Genomic DNA, 15,317 nt, shown 5'->3' on the forward strand with positions numbered 1-15,317 from the left:
GGTCTCCCTCACAGAGGCATAGAATCAATGGGTGTTCAGCTAGGATCTCCATTCAAATACCATCAATGACAAAAACAAGCAAGCAAACAAACAAACAAACAAACAAAACCAACACAACAACAACAACAAAAACCCGGAAACTGAAGGCTGCAGTCAGACAGATTCTGAAATGGTTTAAATAGAGAACTACAAACATGTCAATAATTATCTGGTGTGTTGGCTCCTGAGTCTAAGAAGCACTTGGAAGGTGGAAGGAGAGGGCTTGGAAATTCAATAGCTAGTTCTAGGTTAGCCTGAGTAATAATAGTAATAATAATTAATAATAATAATATAATACTTTCAAAGACTCAGTTTTACAATACAGATAGACTCAGATAGCATGAAAATAGCTGTACAAATAGACTAATAGTTATATAAAGCCATAGTCCTTTATAGTTAAACGCGTGCTTGTGACATCTGTGGCCTTTTATATTCAGGGACCCCCTTCCGAGCTCAGGAAAAAAACCCCACAGCTTTCCCGTGTACTTTCCTTAGTGATAACAAAATGTGACCTGCCATACAGCAGGGTAGGGATGTTTCAGGAACAGAGTTCGGGAGTTTGGGAAGTTCCCGAGTTCAGAAAACAAAGAGGAGATTGCTACAGCATTCTAAAATAAACAGGGACCTAACCTTGGCAATGATCTTTCTCTTCACCCTCTTCAAATGCCTCCCTGATAAAAAACCACCAGCTGTGATTTACCACAAAAACAGCAGACAAAAGCAATCATCCTCACCTGGGATAAGAGACAGTAGATGTATTTTTTTTTTAATGCGTTAATCTGAGACATGAACGGAATCTGCAACACTCAAAAGAGGAGAAGCTTCCATCTCCGCAAATCACTGTACTATCAAGTGTAATCCTCGGTGGCGTGGCACCCACGTGCACGTGCACGTAACGCGTGTGACCCACCTCGCCCTGAGCACTGGGGACTCTGGAGTCTCATTTCTCCCCCCTGAGCCGTCACTTGTCCAGTGAAACACGTCACTCCCTCCCCTTTGGGACTTTGGGGCAAAAAGCAAAAATCCCAGAGTCTAATCCTTGGGAGTGGAGCAGAGGGGAGGAGCGATGTCCTTTCCGGTTGTGGGGAAACACCCTGCGCTCCGGGAATTTCCCTGGCCCGAATCTCTGGAGTTTGGAGCATAAAAGGGACTCGCGGGAGCCCTAGAGCTCCAGATCACGACTCAGAGCCTCTAACCAGCTCCAGCACTCCAGACTCCAGCCACACTCCAATACAGCACCATGGTCTCAGCCACCCGCTTGCTTCTCTGTGCAGCCTTGCTGCTGCTGGCCACCAGCCGCCAGGCGACAGGTAGGTCTCGCCACTGCTATGGGGGGAGGAGGGACCTTCGGTGGGTGAAGCCACCCACAGTCCAGGCTGACCCAGTGTCTTCTCCCATAGCGGCGCCTGTCAATGAGCTGCGCTGTCAGTGCCTGCAGACCATGGCAGGGATTCACCTCAAGAACATCCAGGGCTTGAAGGTGACGCCCCCAGGACCCCACTGCACCCAAACCGAAGTCATGTGAGTATCTCCCGGAGCAGCTTTTGCCATTTCCAGAGTCTCCCAAACCCTCCCGCCCCTCCACTCATCCTGGTGGGACTTCCTCACGTGGTTCCATCCTTCTCTCTGCAGAGCCACACTCAAGAATGGTCGCGAGGTTTGCCTTGACCCTGAAGCCCCCTTGGTTCAGAAGATTGTCCAAAAGATGCTAAAGTGAGTTGTGACTTGTGTTTGTACTTGAGACTAGAGTCAAGGGTGGGAATACCGTCATCTGACCCCTGTACATTAATTTTATCAAGGAAAGGCTATATTTATCTGGAGGCCAGAAAAATATTGTTATTATTTTGGTAATTGACCTTAATTTGTGACCATTAATTGGTTCTGATACCAGAGAACTGTGTCCTGCTTGGCCACCACCACACTCAAAACCCCTATGCAGATGGATGGTAGCAAAGTGTGTCCCTAAAAGATGGAGTAGAAGTGGCCAATGACCTATAAAGTCTCTTCAGGGGCTGGAAAAAATGGGATTCTTGGCAAAGCATGCCCCTGAGCTTTCTTTTGCCAGTAAGATTTCCCTGAGTTCAAGACTTAGGTCTCTGTGAGTATTACTTAATTCTTGAACTGAAGCCATAGAGGAGATAATAGCAGCAGAGTTGTGTGTGAGAGAGGATTAAAGTCACACTTGTAAATTAACCCGTGGTGATGTAGGGTTTTTTTGTTTTGTTTTGTTTTGTTTTTTCCCAAGCCAAGTGATTGACTCCACAGGAACCCACAGTACTCTGGGTTCAGGTGTAGACATGTGGAAGTCCCATCTAGAGCCTCAGGAACTGGGATTAGAGAAGAAAGGCTTTGATAACTATTTGTAACAATGACTCTTTTTCTGACTGCAGGAACACCCCCAAGTAATGGAGAAAGAAGACCGATTGCTCTGATGGTGCCTGTCTGGAGAATGCTGGCTTCTGACAACACTAGCTTAACACATTTCACACTTCCTTTTGAGGGTCCTATTTATTTATGTATTTATTTATTCCACAAAGTGTGTGGTTCTTATTTTACATTAATATTTAACGATGTGGATGTGTTTCATCGATGGTAGTTCAGTTCTGATTGTTCAGTTTAAAGATGGTAGGCTTAAAATATCTCATTAAACTAATATTTATTGGGAGAGCATTAAGTGTCAACCACTGTGCTAGAAGAGTGCTCAGCAGCAAGAAGTGCAGAGACATGAGAGTCTATGATGATGTTTTGTGTTAGGGTGAGGATATGTGTGACAGGCTATGTTTTGGAAAAATGTCAGTTATTTATTGAAAGTCATCTTTCATATTGTATGGTCAACATTCGTTTGTTGAAGCTTCCCTTGGACATTTTATGTCTAATTGGTAGGGCACAATGCCCTTTTATATTCTTTAACCAATGTTTCTCATTGTCTCAGGACAGAGAAGTTCAAAGGACTGTTACAAATGAAATAAAAAATAAAAGTTGTATTAAAAAATAACATGGGTGCTTTTTGCTTTATTCTTCTTAACATGGTGGTTTATAGTTAATTCTGTACTTGCGCTGACTGGAATTTTTTATGACTTGCCTACTTGAGGAGGAAGAATTGGTACCCCTGAAAAACACATTCTATGCTCCCCCAGCGTTCGTGATAATTCTAGCTTTATATAAAACTTACACAGATCAGAGAAGACAAAGAGATATGAGAGCCAGACACAATGCTTGTGGTAGATTGAAATCCAGAATAGGAAAAAAAAAAGACATGGATGGAATACTGGTGGAATTTGAATAAAGACAGAGTTTAGTGAACAGCAGTACACTGGGTCAGTCTCTTGGTTTTGATAAATACACTATAACTATGTAGCATGTGGACAATATGATATACAGAACAAAAATTCAGACAGAGGAACTTTCCCCCACATAAATATTTTCTAATTCTAAAATTATTCTCAATTTAAATCTCAAGTTTTCAGCATGATTTTAGAAAATATACAGTAAATAAAACAACTGGGTGATAGACTTTAATAAAACTGTAATAAAATTACAACAAACTTAGATGGAACCAACAAATGACCCAATTTTAAATATAGGGTACAGAGCTAATGAAGAGTTCACAACAGAGGGATCTCGAATGGCTGAGAAACACCTAAGGAAATGCTCAAAGTCCTTAGTCATCAGAGAAATGCAAATCAAAACGACCCTGAGATTCCACCTTACACAAATCAGAATGTCTAAGATCAAAAACTCAGGTGACAGCACATGCAGATCAGGATGTGGAGAAAGAGGAACACTCCTCCATTGCTGGTGGGATTGCAAACTGGTACAACCATTCTGGAAATCCATCTGGTTATTCCTTAGAAATAGATCTACCTGATGACCCAGCCATATCACTCTTGAGCATATACCCAAAGGATGCCTCACCATACCAGAGGGACACGTGCTCCATGATGTTCATAGCAGCCTTATTTGTGATAGCCAGAAGCTGAAAACAACCTAGATGTCCCACAATGAAAGAATAAATACAGAAAATGTGGTTCATTTACACAATGGAATACTATTCAGCTATTAAGAATGAGGGCATCAGGAGTTTAGCAGGCAAATGGATGGAACTAGAAAATAGCATCCTGAGTGAGTGTCCAAAAGGACATACATGGTATGTACTCATTAATAAGTGAATATAGCCCAAAAGTACAGAATACCTAGGATAGAACTCACAGAATTTAAAAACTTTAGCATGAAGAAAGGCCAAGTGATGCTTCTTGAATCCTACTTAGTAGAGGGAAGAAAATAATCACAGGAGGCAGAGAGAGGGGGTATTTGAGAAGGAGGAGGAAGGGGAGGGGGAAAGGGAAACAGGATCAGGTATGGGGGTGGGGAGAGAAACCTAGAGGGCCAGCAGAATGAATGGAAATATGCAGCCTCAAGATGGGAGATGGGGAGACCCTCTAGAAAGTACCAGAGACCTGGGAGGTGACAGACTCCCAGGACTCAATGAGAGTGACCTTAGATGAAATGCCCAACAGCGGGGAGAAGGAACTAGAAGAGTCCACCCCCAGTAGATAGACAGGGCATCAAGTGGAGGGATGCTGTTACCAACCCACAGTCAAAATTTCTGACCCAGAAGAGTTCCTGTCTAAAAGAACTGCAGGAACAAAAATGGAGAAGAGACTGAGGGAAAGACGGTCCAGTGACTGGCCCAACTGGGGATCCACCTCATGGGGAGACACCAAGGCCTAACACTATTGCTAATAGTATGATGTGCTAACAAACAGGACCCTAGCAAGGCTGTCCTCTGAGAGGCCCAACCAGCACCTGACTGAGACAGACAAGGATACTTACACACAACCATTAGACTGAAGTTGGGGACCCTATGGTTGAATTAGGAAAAGAACTGAAGAAGCTGAGGAGGAGGGAGACCCCATAGGAAGACCAGCAGTCTCAACTGAGAGCTGAGACCCTGAGGACTCTCAGACACTGAGCCACCAACCAGACAGCACACACTAGCTGGTCCGAGGACCCCAACACATACAGCAGAGGACTGCCTGGTCTGGTCTTTGTGAAAGATGTGGCTAATTCTTGAGAGACTTGAGGCCCCCCAGGAAGAAAGAAGGCCAGGTGGTAGGGGGGTCCTCCCCACTGATAGGATGAGAAACTATTTGAGGGATAACTGAAAGGAGGGGGCAAAAGCTGGATTGTAAATAATAAAAACAAAAAGACCAAAAAAAAAAAAAAAAAAAGTCAAAGATTGGCTATGAAAATAAGAAAAATCTATGGTGCCTGAATACATTTTTTTAAGTATTTGACTCTAAGTAGCTTAAAATGAAAATAAATAAAAATGTCTGCCATCAAACAAAACCTACCTGAAAGGAACTCAATATACATCATCAATTACTAATATATTATTGATATATTTATGAACAACTGACATATTAATGAATGTACATATAGAAACACACAATCATGAGAGAATACAGTCTGATTCAAAATATAAAGGGGCAATTATAGAAGAGACAAAGTAATGTTTAAATTTTACAAGTAACATTAAAATACATAAAGCAAGTTGGAGAGACTAACAAAAAGCAGTAGAAAAATCAGAATCCATAGTTAAAGAAGACTTTTTGTACCTGGTGTGACAGTGGTGCACACCTATAATCTCTGTGCTTAAAGTGTCTGCAGTAAAAGACTTGTCTTGCCTACATGATGACTTAGAAGTCATCACAGGCTACATGAAACTGTATTTTTAAAAACGGGATTAAAGTTGTCACTGTATGATTCATGCTATAGGCTTCATACCTACCGTGGATGATATTTATATATGTTATCTGTATAGCCACTGTGTTAACTCCCCATAAACAAAGATTCTAATTTTATCTTTACCTCAATGCTTAATAGGGAAGGTACTGAAAGATTGACAATAATATGGAAAAGTTGAAAAATACAACTGAGTCGGGCTTGATTGACCTCTCTAGATAGCTTGTCTGTGATTGCATAAATCACAGTGGGCGCTGTGGTTGCTTTGTTATTTGTTGTTTTGTTTTTACAGTGCATGGGAAACTTTTTCTACAGGAGGCTTTATACTGGCCTTAAAGAATGTATCAAACATGGCAAATGTTGAAATTCTACACAGACACACCCTGGTCATCGCTTTTTATAACGTTGTTGCCTTTCTTGTTGAAATAGATGTGCTCATACACTGTGCATGCTTTCTGTGGTTAATAACTCATCCTTCAGCTTCCTAAATCTGCTTTCACAATGCCAGAGTCATCTTGCTTTTTCATATGCAGCATAAATATCTAGTGTGATAAAAATATTACCATGGAGACACATCCTCATTCCTTATGTTTATTTTAGATGTAGTTTTGTCAATTTTGGAGTTCCCATATTTCTTAGGTTGCATTACATAAATGTAATGCAATTTAATTACGTGATACTACCTCCACAAAAGGCTCTGTTTTTTTTTTTTTAAGGGAACAAAAACACATAGTTTTGTATTAAGAGTAACTTTGTGATAAAGTCTTGGAATACGTTTCAGATTTAATATATTAAGTTAGTATTAGTTATTGCTTAGTATTAAAGTGAATTTTAAAAATATTTATTGAAAGCATAAAACATTATTAGAATAATAATAATAATAATAATAATAATAATAATCACAGACTAGCTGTATTAGTGGATAGAATTACTCTACATGGAAAAGAATTCTTCTTTTTCTGTTTTACCTTTTTCCTATTTTACAAATATGTCACTCCTCTGATATGTTATATCTAATAAATGCTTTGGGTTTTAATAGTCATTATCACCTTCTTCTGTCATGTAATTTGAACAATGACAATCTCCCCGTCTTCTCGCCCTCCTCAGGATAGACAGTGGATAAACTTTACCATGTGACATTATGCACATTGGCTGTGGAAACAACTTTATGTGAGTAGTAGCTTCCAAATGGAAGCAACACCCAGAGGAATTGACAGGGTTTTAAGGGTCACCGCGCCCCTCTTCTTGCACACAGGCTAAGAAGATCAAGAATCTTGGACAGACTGGGTCTCTAAGGAGGCTATGACTTGGGGTAAAAAGGTGAAAAAAAAAAACAAAACACAAAACAAAAAGCTCTCTCAACTTTTTTCAAGACATGGCCTCCTAAGAGACACTTATAAGTGTCCCAGTGGAGCAAATAGAAGGATAAATTGTGTAATGGCAGACAACAAAGAATGCTAGCTACCTCTCCACGAACAGCTCTGATGATCTCAGGTACCACGTTCTCAAGACTGAAAAAGGAAGGGAAAGTTAATAAACATTTGCCAATAGGGAAGTAAAAATTTTTCCAGTTTGTTTTACTGGGAGGGAAGGAAGTATGGGATGAAGTAAAACCCTTAATGAAATTGTGACCTTTTCTGGAGGAGAAACGATGGAATTTTATAGGAAACAATGACATTTGCAGGTAATATAAAGAAAGCTGTAATGAGAAAATGTGTGTGTGTGTGTGTGTGTGTGTGTGTGTGTGTGTGTGCGCGCGCGCGCGCGTGTGTGTGCGTGTGTAAGAATGAATTATGGGTTTTAGCTCTTCTCTTCATCTTGTTATTATTATTATTCCATATTTAACATACTTTTTCTTACAACAGCAGAACACATCAAAATAAGTGAATAATTAATAGAATTACGAATAAGTTACTTAGCAGTCTTGAAAATCAAAGTGTCTCACTTACTTAGAAGCCGAAATGCAATTGAGTTTTGTTTTAAAAGATTGAACTTTTAACGTTATACATCCAGAGAAAAGCTAGAAAACATTAAAAACAGGCATGCCTCAGGAGGTTCAGCTTTGTGACAAGAAAAGGCACTTTAGGGGAGAGTCTTGGGTACACTGATTGCTGAGTCCTGGTCAAAACTCTCAATGAATACGGGACATGGTTCATGTAGGATCTTGATCTCTGTAGTCTGAATTCATAAAGGACCCAGAGGAAGGAACTAGACTTTGAACTTTTGCTGCCCCCAGTTCGCCTATGCCCCTTTTAAACAAGTCTTTGCTTGCTCTGTCCTCTTCCTTCAGAAGGTTCCCTGCCTCTCAGCTATCTCTTTTCCCTGGAAATCTTTAACATTGTCATAACCTAGATGACCCTCTAGGGTAAGCATGTCTGACTGAGCTCACAAAGCCACAAAGGGAGCTGGATTAAGTGCAGCTTTTCTCCAAATACTTTCTTTGAGTGTCCCATGTAGCTCATCACATCTGTTGGGGTTTTGTGTCTTCTGCTTCAGGTATGTATCTTCTTGATTGCGAGGAGAGGTCAAGGGTCATAGGGTCTCCGAACTCTCTAGGTGTCTGAGGCACCTAACTTCATTCTTACATTATAAATCTAGAGAGCTTATATTGAAAATGCTAAGAGAAAAGGAGAAAAGAAGTTTAAAATCCAAACTGAAATGTCCCTCTCGATAGAGAATCTATCGATAAGTGGAATCAATATCGCACAACTCCAGGTGAAGTGGACTGAATGAAAAAGAGAATCATTTCATCTTTGTCACCAAAAGCCAGATGAGAGTGGGTGGAAGGCAGAATTTTCAAGTTCAAAGCTTATACCTGGTGACTGTTCTCACTCTCTCAGGATAGGTGGATTTTCTTCTACTGGCTCAGCTTCAAGCAGCCTCTCCCAGGCCCTGGCAGAACTCCAAGGTTCTCAGTTGCCAGCTGCAACCCAGCAGGAAGTAAGGACCTGGTTTTTTTTTTTTTTTTTTTTTTTTTCTTTTCATTTCCTGACAGAAAGGACTAGAGGGAATTTTTTCTGACTTGGACACGATTATGTCATTTGTCTGCTGACAAACTTACCAAGTCCTCTACAATGTTTAGGCTCAGGCACAAAGGACTGGCAAATGCTCTGTGGGTTTGTCAGCTTATTCCCAGAGCTGTGCCATAGATCACTTGTCTTGAACCAAGACTGGGAAAAAAGAGAGATAGCAGGGACTGTAGTCCTGCTTTCCAAAGGGAAGTTAGGACTCTGTCATCAAAGGTCAACAGGAAAATGCTTAAATCAGGCATAAAGGACAAGCACGGTAGAGATGTACTCGTGCATGTTTGGGATTGAATGAGTTGAGAGGTCTAGGAATGTTTCAGTAGTTCATTTTTATTATATGCAGCGGAGTGCTTACCTAAATGTACATACAGGTACCACCTGTATGTGCATGGCTGGTACCCACAAAGGCCAGTTCTAGGTCATTGGATTCCCTAGAACTAGTGTTACAGAGTCAGCTGACATGTGGGTGTTAGAAACCAAACCCTCTGAATGAGCAGCAAGCGCTCTTAACTGCTGAGTCATCTCTCCATCCCTGAGTCGAGGGGTTTAATGCATCATAAGGATGTCATTATTGTTCCCTCAGCCAGATTCATTCATCATTCAGGAAGCATTAACTGCAAGAGGGCTGGCAGTTGAGACATCTTGATTCCTGGTGGCAAGTGGGAAAAAGCAGCATCAACCACTAGGCTGTCCCTGCAGCTTCATCTGTGCTCAGGATGAACACAGCTCTGGACTTAAAAGATCTCTCATTAAAATGGAATACATAATACATAATAAATACGATAAAACATGAAGGAATAACAAATCAATGTTTAGTGATGGCTCCATTCCCTTCAAATTGATGTTAGTGTGACTTTAAAATCTGGGCATAGCTTCAGGCAGGAATCTGACATTATGCTAGAACTAAGAAGTAATTTCAGGCAGGAATCTAAATTTTATGCTAGAACAATGAAATAGGCTTCAGACATGAAAATGACTTTGGGCTAGGACAAGGAAGTAGGCTCAGATATTTTGGTCATCCTGATAAGCCCTTAGAAACAGTGATCATGAGAGTGTTCACATAATTGTGTTTAATGCCTTGCTTGTTCTTTGACTATTTGTATTTATTGTCTTGCTTGTTCCTTGACTATTTGCATCTATTGTATTGCTAGTCCCTCAACCTAGAACTGACCTTAATATATGCATGTAATCAAAATGGTATAAAAGCAAAAAGGAGGAGGGGGAATAGGATGGGGGTTCTAGGGAGGGGAAATGGGGAAAGGGGATGACATCTGAAATGTAAATAAATAAAATATCCAGAAAGGGGGGGGACCTGGGCATAGAATTTGTCATTTTATTCATATAAAATGTAATTGGCTGGAGTTAGTACTTAACACTTCCAGAAAGAATTGAATTATTTTAGTATAATGCCATTTCTCTTTAAAGTTTCAAAAACAGCAAGTCAAAGGTTGTTAGGGACTGGCTATCAAGATGGATATTGTGTTAAAAGAAAAAATGCAAGTATTTCATTTTGTAAGCAACCATTGTTTTACTCTGTAGTTGCTGTTATATAGTTAGCAATATATTTTGGAAATGTTTTATTCTTTGGAGACCACTGTAGGCACCTGGCACTTTATTCTATTCTCTCTGAGTATTTCCTTATGTCACCACATCAGATTGCATCTGGAAATCCCTACAGCAGATATTTTCTGTTTTCTACTATCATAAAGAGACTAACGGGTTGACCAGCATCCTGAAGGCAAATATTTCAGTTATTAAAGCCTGATAAAGTGGTCAAATTAAATCCACAGAAGTCTTATCTAGGCAGATAAAACCCAAATAAAATGCCTATGAATAAAATACCTCTTAGCAACTCCAATTTCCACCAGCTCCAGTTTTGAAGAGTAGGTATATTCATTTGGGGAGGGGGGAGAAGGACAAAGCATACATATTTGTTAAATTAAATACACCACATTTATTCTACAAATGTAAAGTCTTACCGTGAGTACAACGCCCAGAGACGTTACACCACTTCACCAGTTTTAAACATTAGGAAAGCTGACGTTGAGTCATGAGATACAAACATTAAAAAAATAATAATTCTCCCAAACCTGTGAATCACTTATCTCAGAAAATATCTAATTATTTTTAAATTTTCCTAATAATTGAGATGACTATGTTTACTTTCATTCATGTTTTGTAGTTTTAGTCTCTAAAACTAGTTAAATTAGGTAAGAGACTCATCTAAATTCTTTTTTTTTCCTTGAGACAGAGCTTTATTATGCAGCCCAATCACCTGGAGCTCACAAAGATCTGCAAGCCTCTGTCTGTGGGGTGCTGGGATTAAACGTGTGTGCCATCAATCTCTGCTCCAAATTATTTCCTAAGAGAGAAAAAATTAATAGACAATTATTTTGTTTTTCAAGAATTGTGTGTGTGGGGGTGTGTAAGGATTTTATTCTCAGGCGACTCTTGTTTTAGTAATATGGAGGCAAAAGCAAATTTTGTTTTATTTTTTAATTTTATCATTTAATATACACTGAACTTTTACAAGCATTAGCGTTTATTCCTGTTAACATTTTGAGATAGTTACTAGCACTTGGGTGCGTTTCAAAGATAAGAAACTAGCGCAGGAGTCGCAGGGGTGAGTCTATGTCCCAGTGCCTGGTGGCACATTTCCTATCTGGCAGCTCGGAGTATCCACCTGCCTCTCGCTGCCGGCTGCCGGTGCCTTTCACACACTTCTCCGTAAAACGACCACATGGCTCTCAGAGAGCTGTACCCAACTCACAACTATCTAAAACTTGCCTGTTACCTGACCAAAAATCAAAACCCAGAGTGAGAAAGTAAAACGAGCCGGTGAAAGACAAAGGCTAGAGTTGAGCATTACAATAGCTTATCACTAGAGGAAAAAAAACGAGATTTGTCTCCATAACGGGATTGGAGAGAATGAGAGAGGGAGAGAGAGGGGGAGGGAGAGGGGGAAATGGAGAGGGAGGGAGGAAGGGAAGGGAAGGAGAGAGATAAGGAGCGGAGGGGGAAAGGGAGGGAGGGAGGAAGGGAGGGAGGGAGGGAGGGAGGGAGGGAGAGAGAGAGAGAGAGAGAGAGAGAGAGAGAGAGAGAGAGAGAGAGAGAGAGAGATTGTAATCTAACATTTAGATATTTCACAGGTACAGGTACACGTGTTTGTTTGTTTGTTTGTTTGTTTGCTAAGCTGCACGAGAAGGGCGCTACCTCCTCTAGATGTCAGCATTGACTGGCGAGTGACTGACTGGCTCTTCCCCTGAAGAGCCCTTGCCTTCCCCCAGCTGGAGACCCCTGGGAGACCACCAAGTCTCTGTTTCCTGAATTCATGAAAATCTCTTACACCCGATGTGGTGCTCACCGGCACATTGGAGCCTCGGAAGTTCCAGAATTTCATGGAGGAAGTTATATGAGATTACAACACTTTGCTCTAGGTTAAACATGAATTAAGCTTTTGACACATCTTTTCCCCAAGAGCCCCGGTTGAAGGATATGACACAAAATGTGATTTGCTCGTGCTGGGTACACAGCAGGAAGAAAGCACTCTTGTGTACTGCTTGAGATGACTGTATTTCAACAGTGTACTTACGCAGACGTAAATAAATCTTCATCTAGAATTATCTATGAGTATGTAACTAACAGAGAAGCATCCCCTTTCCCCACGCACGCGCGAACACACACACCTTAATTTCTCCAGTCCTAATGACTAAAGTTCCCCAAACTGTTAAATCTCCACTGATGACATCACTCAGTGACCACTGTCCTCTAGCAGGTGGTCACTTCAGCGCAGACATCACTTCCTTCCTCTTGAGAGTTTGGGGAAGGGCATCCCAGGGTCCCCATAGTGGAAGGGCAGGGCAGTAGGATGAGGCAGGCAGCTCACGCGCGTGTGTCCCCAACCCACTCAGCTCGGGGGCGGGGCGCTGTCTTTCTTCCTGATGCGGGGACCCTGAATTCAGGGAATTTCCCTAGTCTCCGGGCTTTTCCAGGCACCATGCATAAAAGGAGCTCCCCGGACCTCAGAGCCCCAGACTGCACCTCAGTGCTTCCAGCAAGCTCCCTCCTGTGCTCCAGATTCCAACCACACCTTAGCCAAGCGTTATGGCCCCTCCCACCTGCCGGCTCCTCGGTGCTGCACTGGTCCTGCTGCTGCTGCTGGCCACCAACCACCAGGCTACAGGTGGGATCTGAGGCTGATGCTCCTGGGGAAGCCTCAGGTGGGCGCAGCCATCCCCAGCCCCTCTGACCCAGTGTTTTCTCCTACAGGGGCTGTTGTGGTCAGTGAGCTGCGCTGTCAGTGCCTGAAGACTGTTTCAAGGATTGACTTCAAGAACATCCAGAGCTTGAGGGTGACGCCCTCGGGACCCCACTGCACCCAGACAGAAGTCATGTGAGTGTCTTCCTGGGTAGCTTCTGCCATGGCCAGAGTTGCTTGGAACCTCCTGCCACCCCATGCCCCAGTGAAGCCTCATGACTTATAATGATCCCTACATCTCTCTACAGAGCCACTCTCAAGGATGGTCAAGAAGTTTGCCTCAACCCTGAAGCCCCCTTGGTTCAGAGGATCATCCAAAAGATATTGAACAAGTGAGTCGTGATTTGTGCTTTCACTTGTCTGGAGAGTTGGTCGGAGTCCTGGCATCCATTTCTGAAAATCACAGCAGGGAAAATCAAGGTTAACTCCAGTCAGGAACCTGGATTATTATTTTCAGTGTTAACTTTGTCTTGTGATCATCAGTTTGAATTGATAGAAGAAGGATCCGTATGACTTGTTTCTGTCATGTACACTCAAAAGTCCTTTGATAATGGATGGTCGCTGTGTGTCCCTAAGAATTAAGTAGAGCCGACTATTGCTGTTGTAAAGTCTGTTATCTATTAAGATTCAATACTTTTTTAATTCTGTTCTTTCCATGTCTCTGAACTATAAAGTCTAACTCCTGGTTTTGGTCAAGGTGAGCCTTTAAGGCTTCCAGTGAAGAGCTGGGGTTTGCAGTGAGACCACTTGAAATTCAGGTGTAGGCTCTCCCACTTACCCTGTCTGAGTTAAGTGAAACAGCAATAGGTACTGTTCTTATTTACAACCTATGGGAAGTCATGCCTTGACATTTTTATTCTTGGTATCATTTGAAAAGTTTGAAGCTAGTACAACTGTAACCTCAGCTGGACTATTCTAGTTTCAAAGCACCCAGAATGTTTATTGCTAGAAAGCACAGCCACGGCTTAGGAAACAGGCCTGGTTGGGGCTAGAGATGATTGGGTTTGGAGAATAAAACAAGGTCCAGGATGAAGTCAAAATAAGTCAGCCTTTAAAACACCCACTAACAGCAACCATTTTTCTCATCGCAGAGGCAAGACTAACTGACCTGGAAAGGAGTGTGGGCTGCTGGACCTCAAGGGAAAGAACCAAAGAGAAAAGAATCCCACAACACCCGGAAGCCTGAATTGTATCTGATGTGCCTCGCTGTCTGAGAGTTTATCTATTTATTTATCTATGTATTTATTTATTTATTTCCAATGCCCAGATGTCATTGTGTTTATTATAATATTTAAAGATATGCATTTGCTAATTCACTGTAATATCTTAAAAGGTCATTTTAATATGTTAGAGTTTATTTTAATAATGTTTAAAGTGTTCAATTAAAGTTGTTTTACTTATGTAGTCAGAAGGTGATGCATTTTTAAATCTATTTATTCATTAGATTCTGGGGGGAAGGAGGGTGAGTTGGGCACTAGCTACATCACACTCACACTGTTATAGAGACTGGGGATAAGGGGTGGGGGAGACAATCAGATGCAGTCAGATGGCTTTCAAGGCAGGACTGTGTGTGCCCACATCACTTTTTGTAAGCACTGAGAAGAGTAGAACAGCTGTTATTTAGGTTTCCATATTTCTACACTATGAGTACAACATTTCTGATGCTGAATTTTCAATGTTGTGAGTATCCCTTGGACATTTTATGTCTTCATTGTAAGGCACAGTGCCTTGCTTAGCGGTTGCTTTGTCATGCTTTCTCATGTCTTGAAGTAGAGACATTTATTTATTCATGTACTTTTACAAATACAAAAATTAAAAACTTTTATTTAAAAAATTTTGTGCTTAAGTTTGTTTTGTATACCTCAACATTTCGTTCTTCCATTGTACCGAAGGTATCAGGAATCCACCTTTCCCTCAGGAAAACTGCTTGCTGGAGCCTCCCTTGTTTCTGTCAAGAAGGCACATTTGATGCCTTTTCAAAGACTATGCAGGATTTCTCTGTGAAAGAATCCCTCTTTAACATATTTTTCCACTAGAAACAGCTTGAAGTCCAACACTAGCATAATAGTTTGTGGAATTTTTAAAAAGTGTTTTTAAAGCTCTCATTTAAATTATTTTCCTAAGCTTTTATATTTTAATTTTTTTTTTTAATAAACGTGTCTTGCTTTCCCCTCCTAATAAAGTTGATTTGGAGCTACAGTAATGTGGCAAGTCCTTCTGCAGAACTCAATTTGTGCAATGAAGATAAT

The 15,317-nt window shown here is 41.2% G+C and overlaps 2 protein-coding genes across 3 annotated transcripts; both read left to right on the top strand.

Annotated features, from left to right (window-relative positions):
- Window positions 1–1,016: 1,016 nt before the first annotated feature.
- On the top strand, window positions 1,017–3,028 carry LOC117712876 (growth-regulated alpha protein). Of its 2 annotated transcripts, XM_034509092.2 has the most exons (4): window positions 1,021–1,349; window positions 1,440–1,560; window positions 1,672–1,752; window positions 2,430–3,028. In XM_034509092.2, exons 1-4 carry the CDS (start codon window positions 1,280–1,282, stop codon window positions 2,443–2,445), a joined length of 288 nt encoding a protein of 95 aa, XP_034364983.1. In that variant the 5' UTR covers window positions 1,021–1,279; the 3' UTR covers window positions 2,446–3,028. The 2 variants fall into 2 exon arrangements, with proteins under 2 accessions (XP_034364984.1, XP_034364983.1); XM_034509093.2 differs by lacking the exon at window positions 2,430–3,028 and having other exon boundaries at window positions 1,017–1,349; window positions 1,672–1,756.
- Window positions 3,029–12,696: 9,668 nt separating this feature from the next.
- Window positions 12,697–14,838, top strand: LOC117712987 (C-X-C motif chemokine 2). The gene is made up of 4 exons (XM_034509237.2): window positions 12,697–12,993; window positions 13,080–13,203; window positions 13,317–13,400; window positions 14,160–14,838. The coding sequence occupies exons 1-4, from the start codon at window positions 12,915–12,917 to the stop codon at window positions 14,173–14,175; spliced, it is 303 nt and encodes a 100-aa protein (XP_034365128.1). The 5' UTR covers window positions 12,697–12,914; the 3' UTR covers window positions 14,176–14,838.
- The last annotated feature ends 479 nt before the right edge of the window (window positions 14,839–15,317 follow it).

This window comes from Arvicanthis niloticus, chromosome 7, assembly GCF_011762505.2.
Source record: "Arvicanthis niloticus isolate mArvNil1 chromosome 7, mArvNil1.pat.X, whole genome shotgun sequence".
In the NCBI taxonomy this organism is placed as follows: Eukaryota; Metazoa; Chordata; class Mammalia; order Rodentia; family Muridae; genus Arvicanthis; species Arvicanthis niloticus.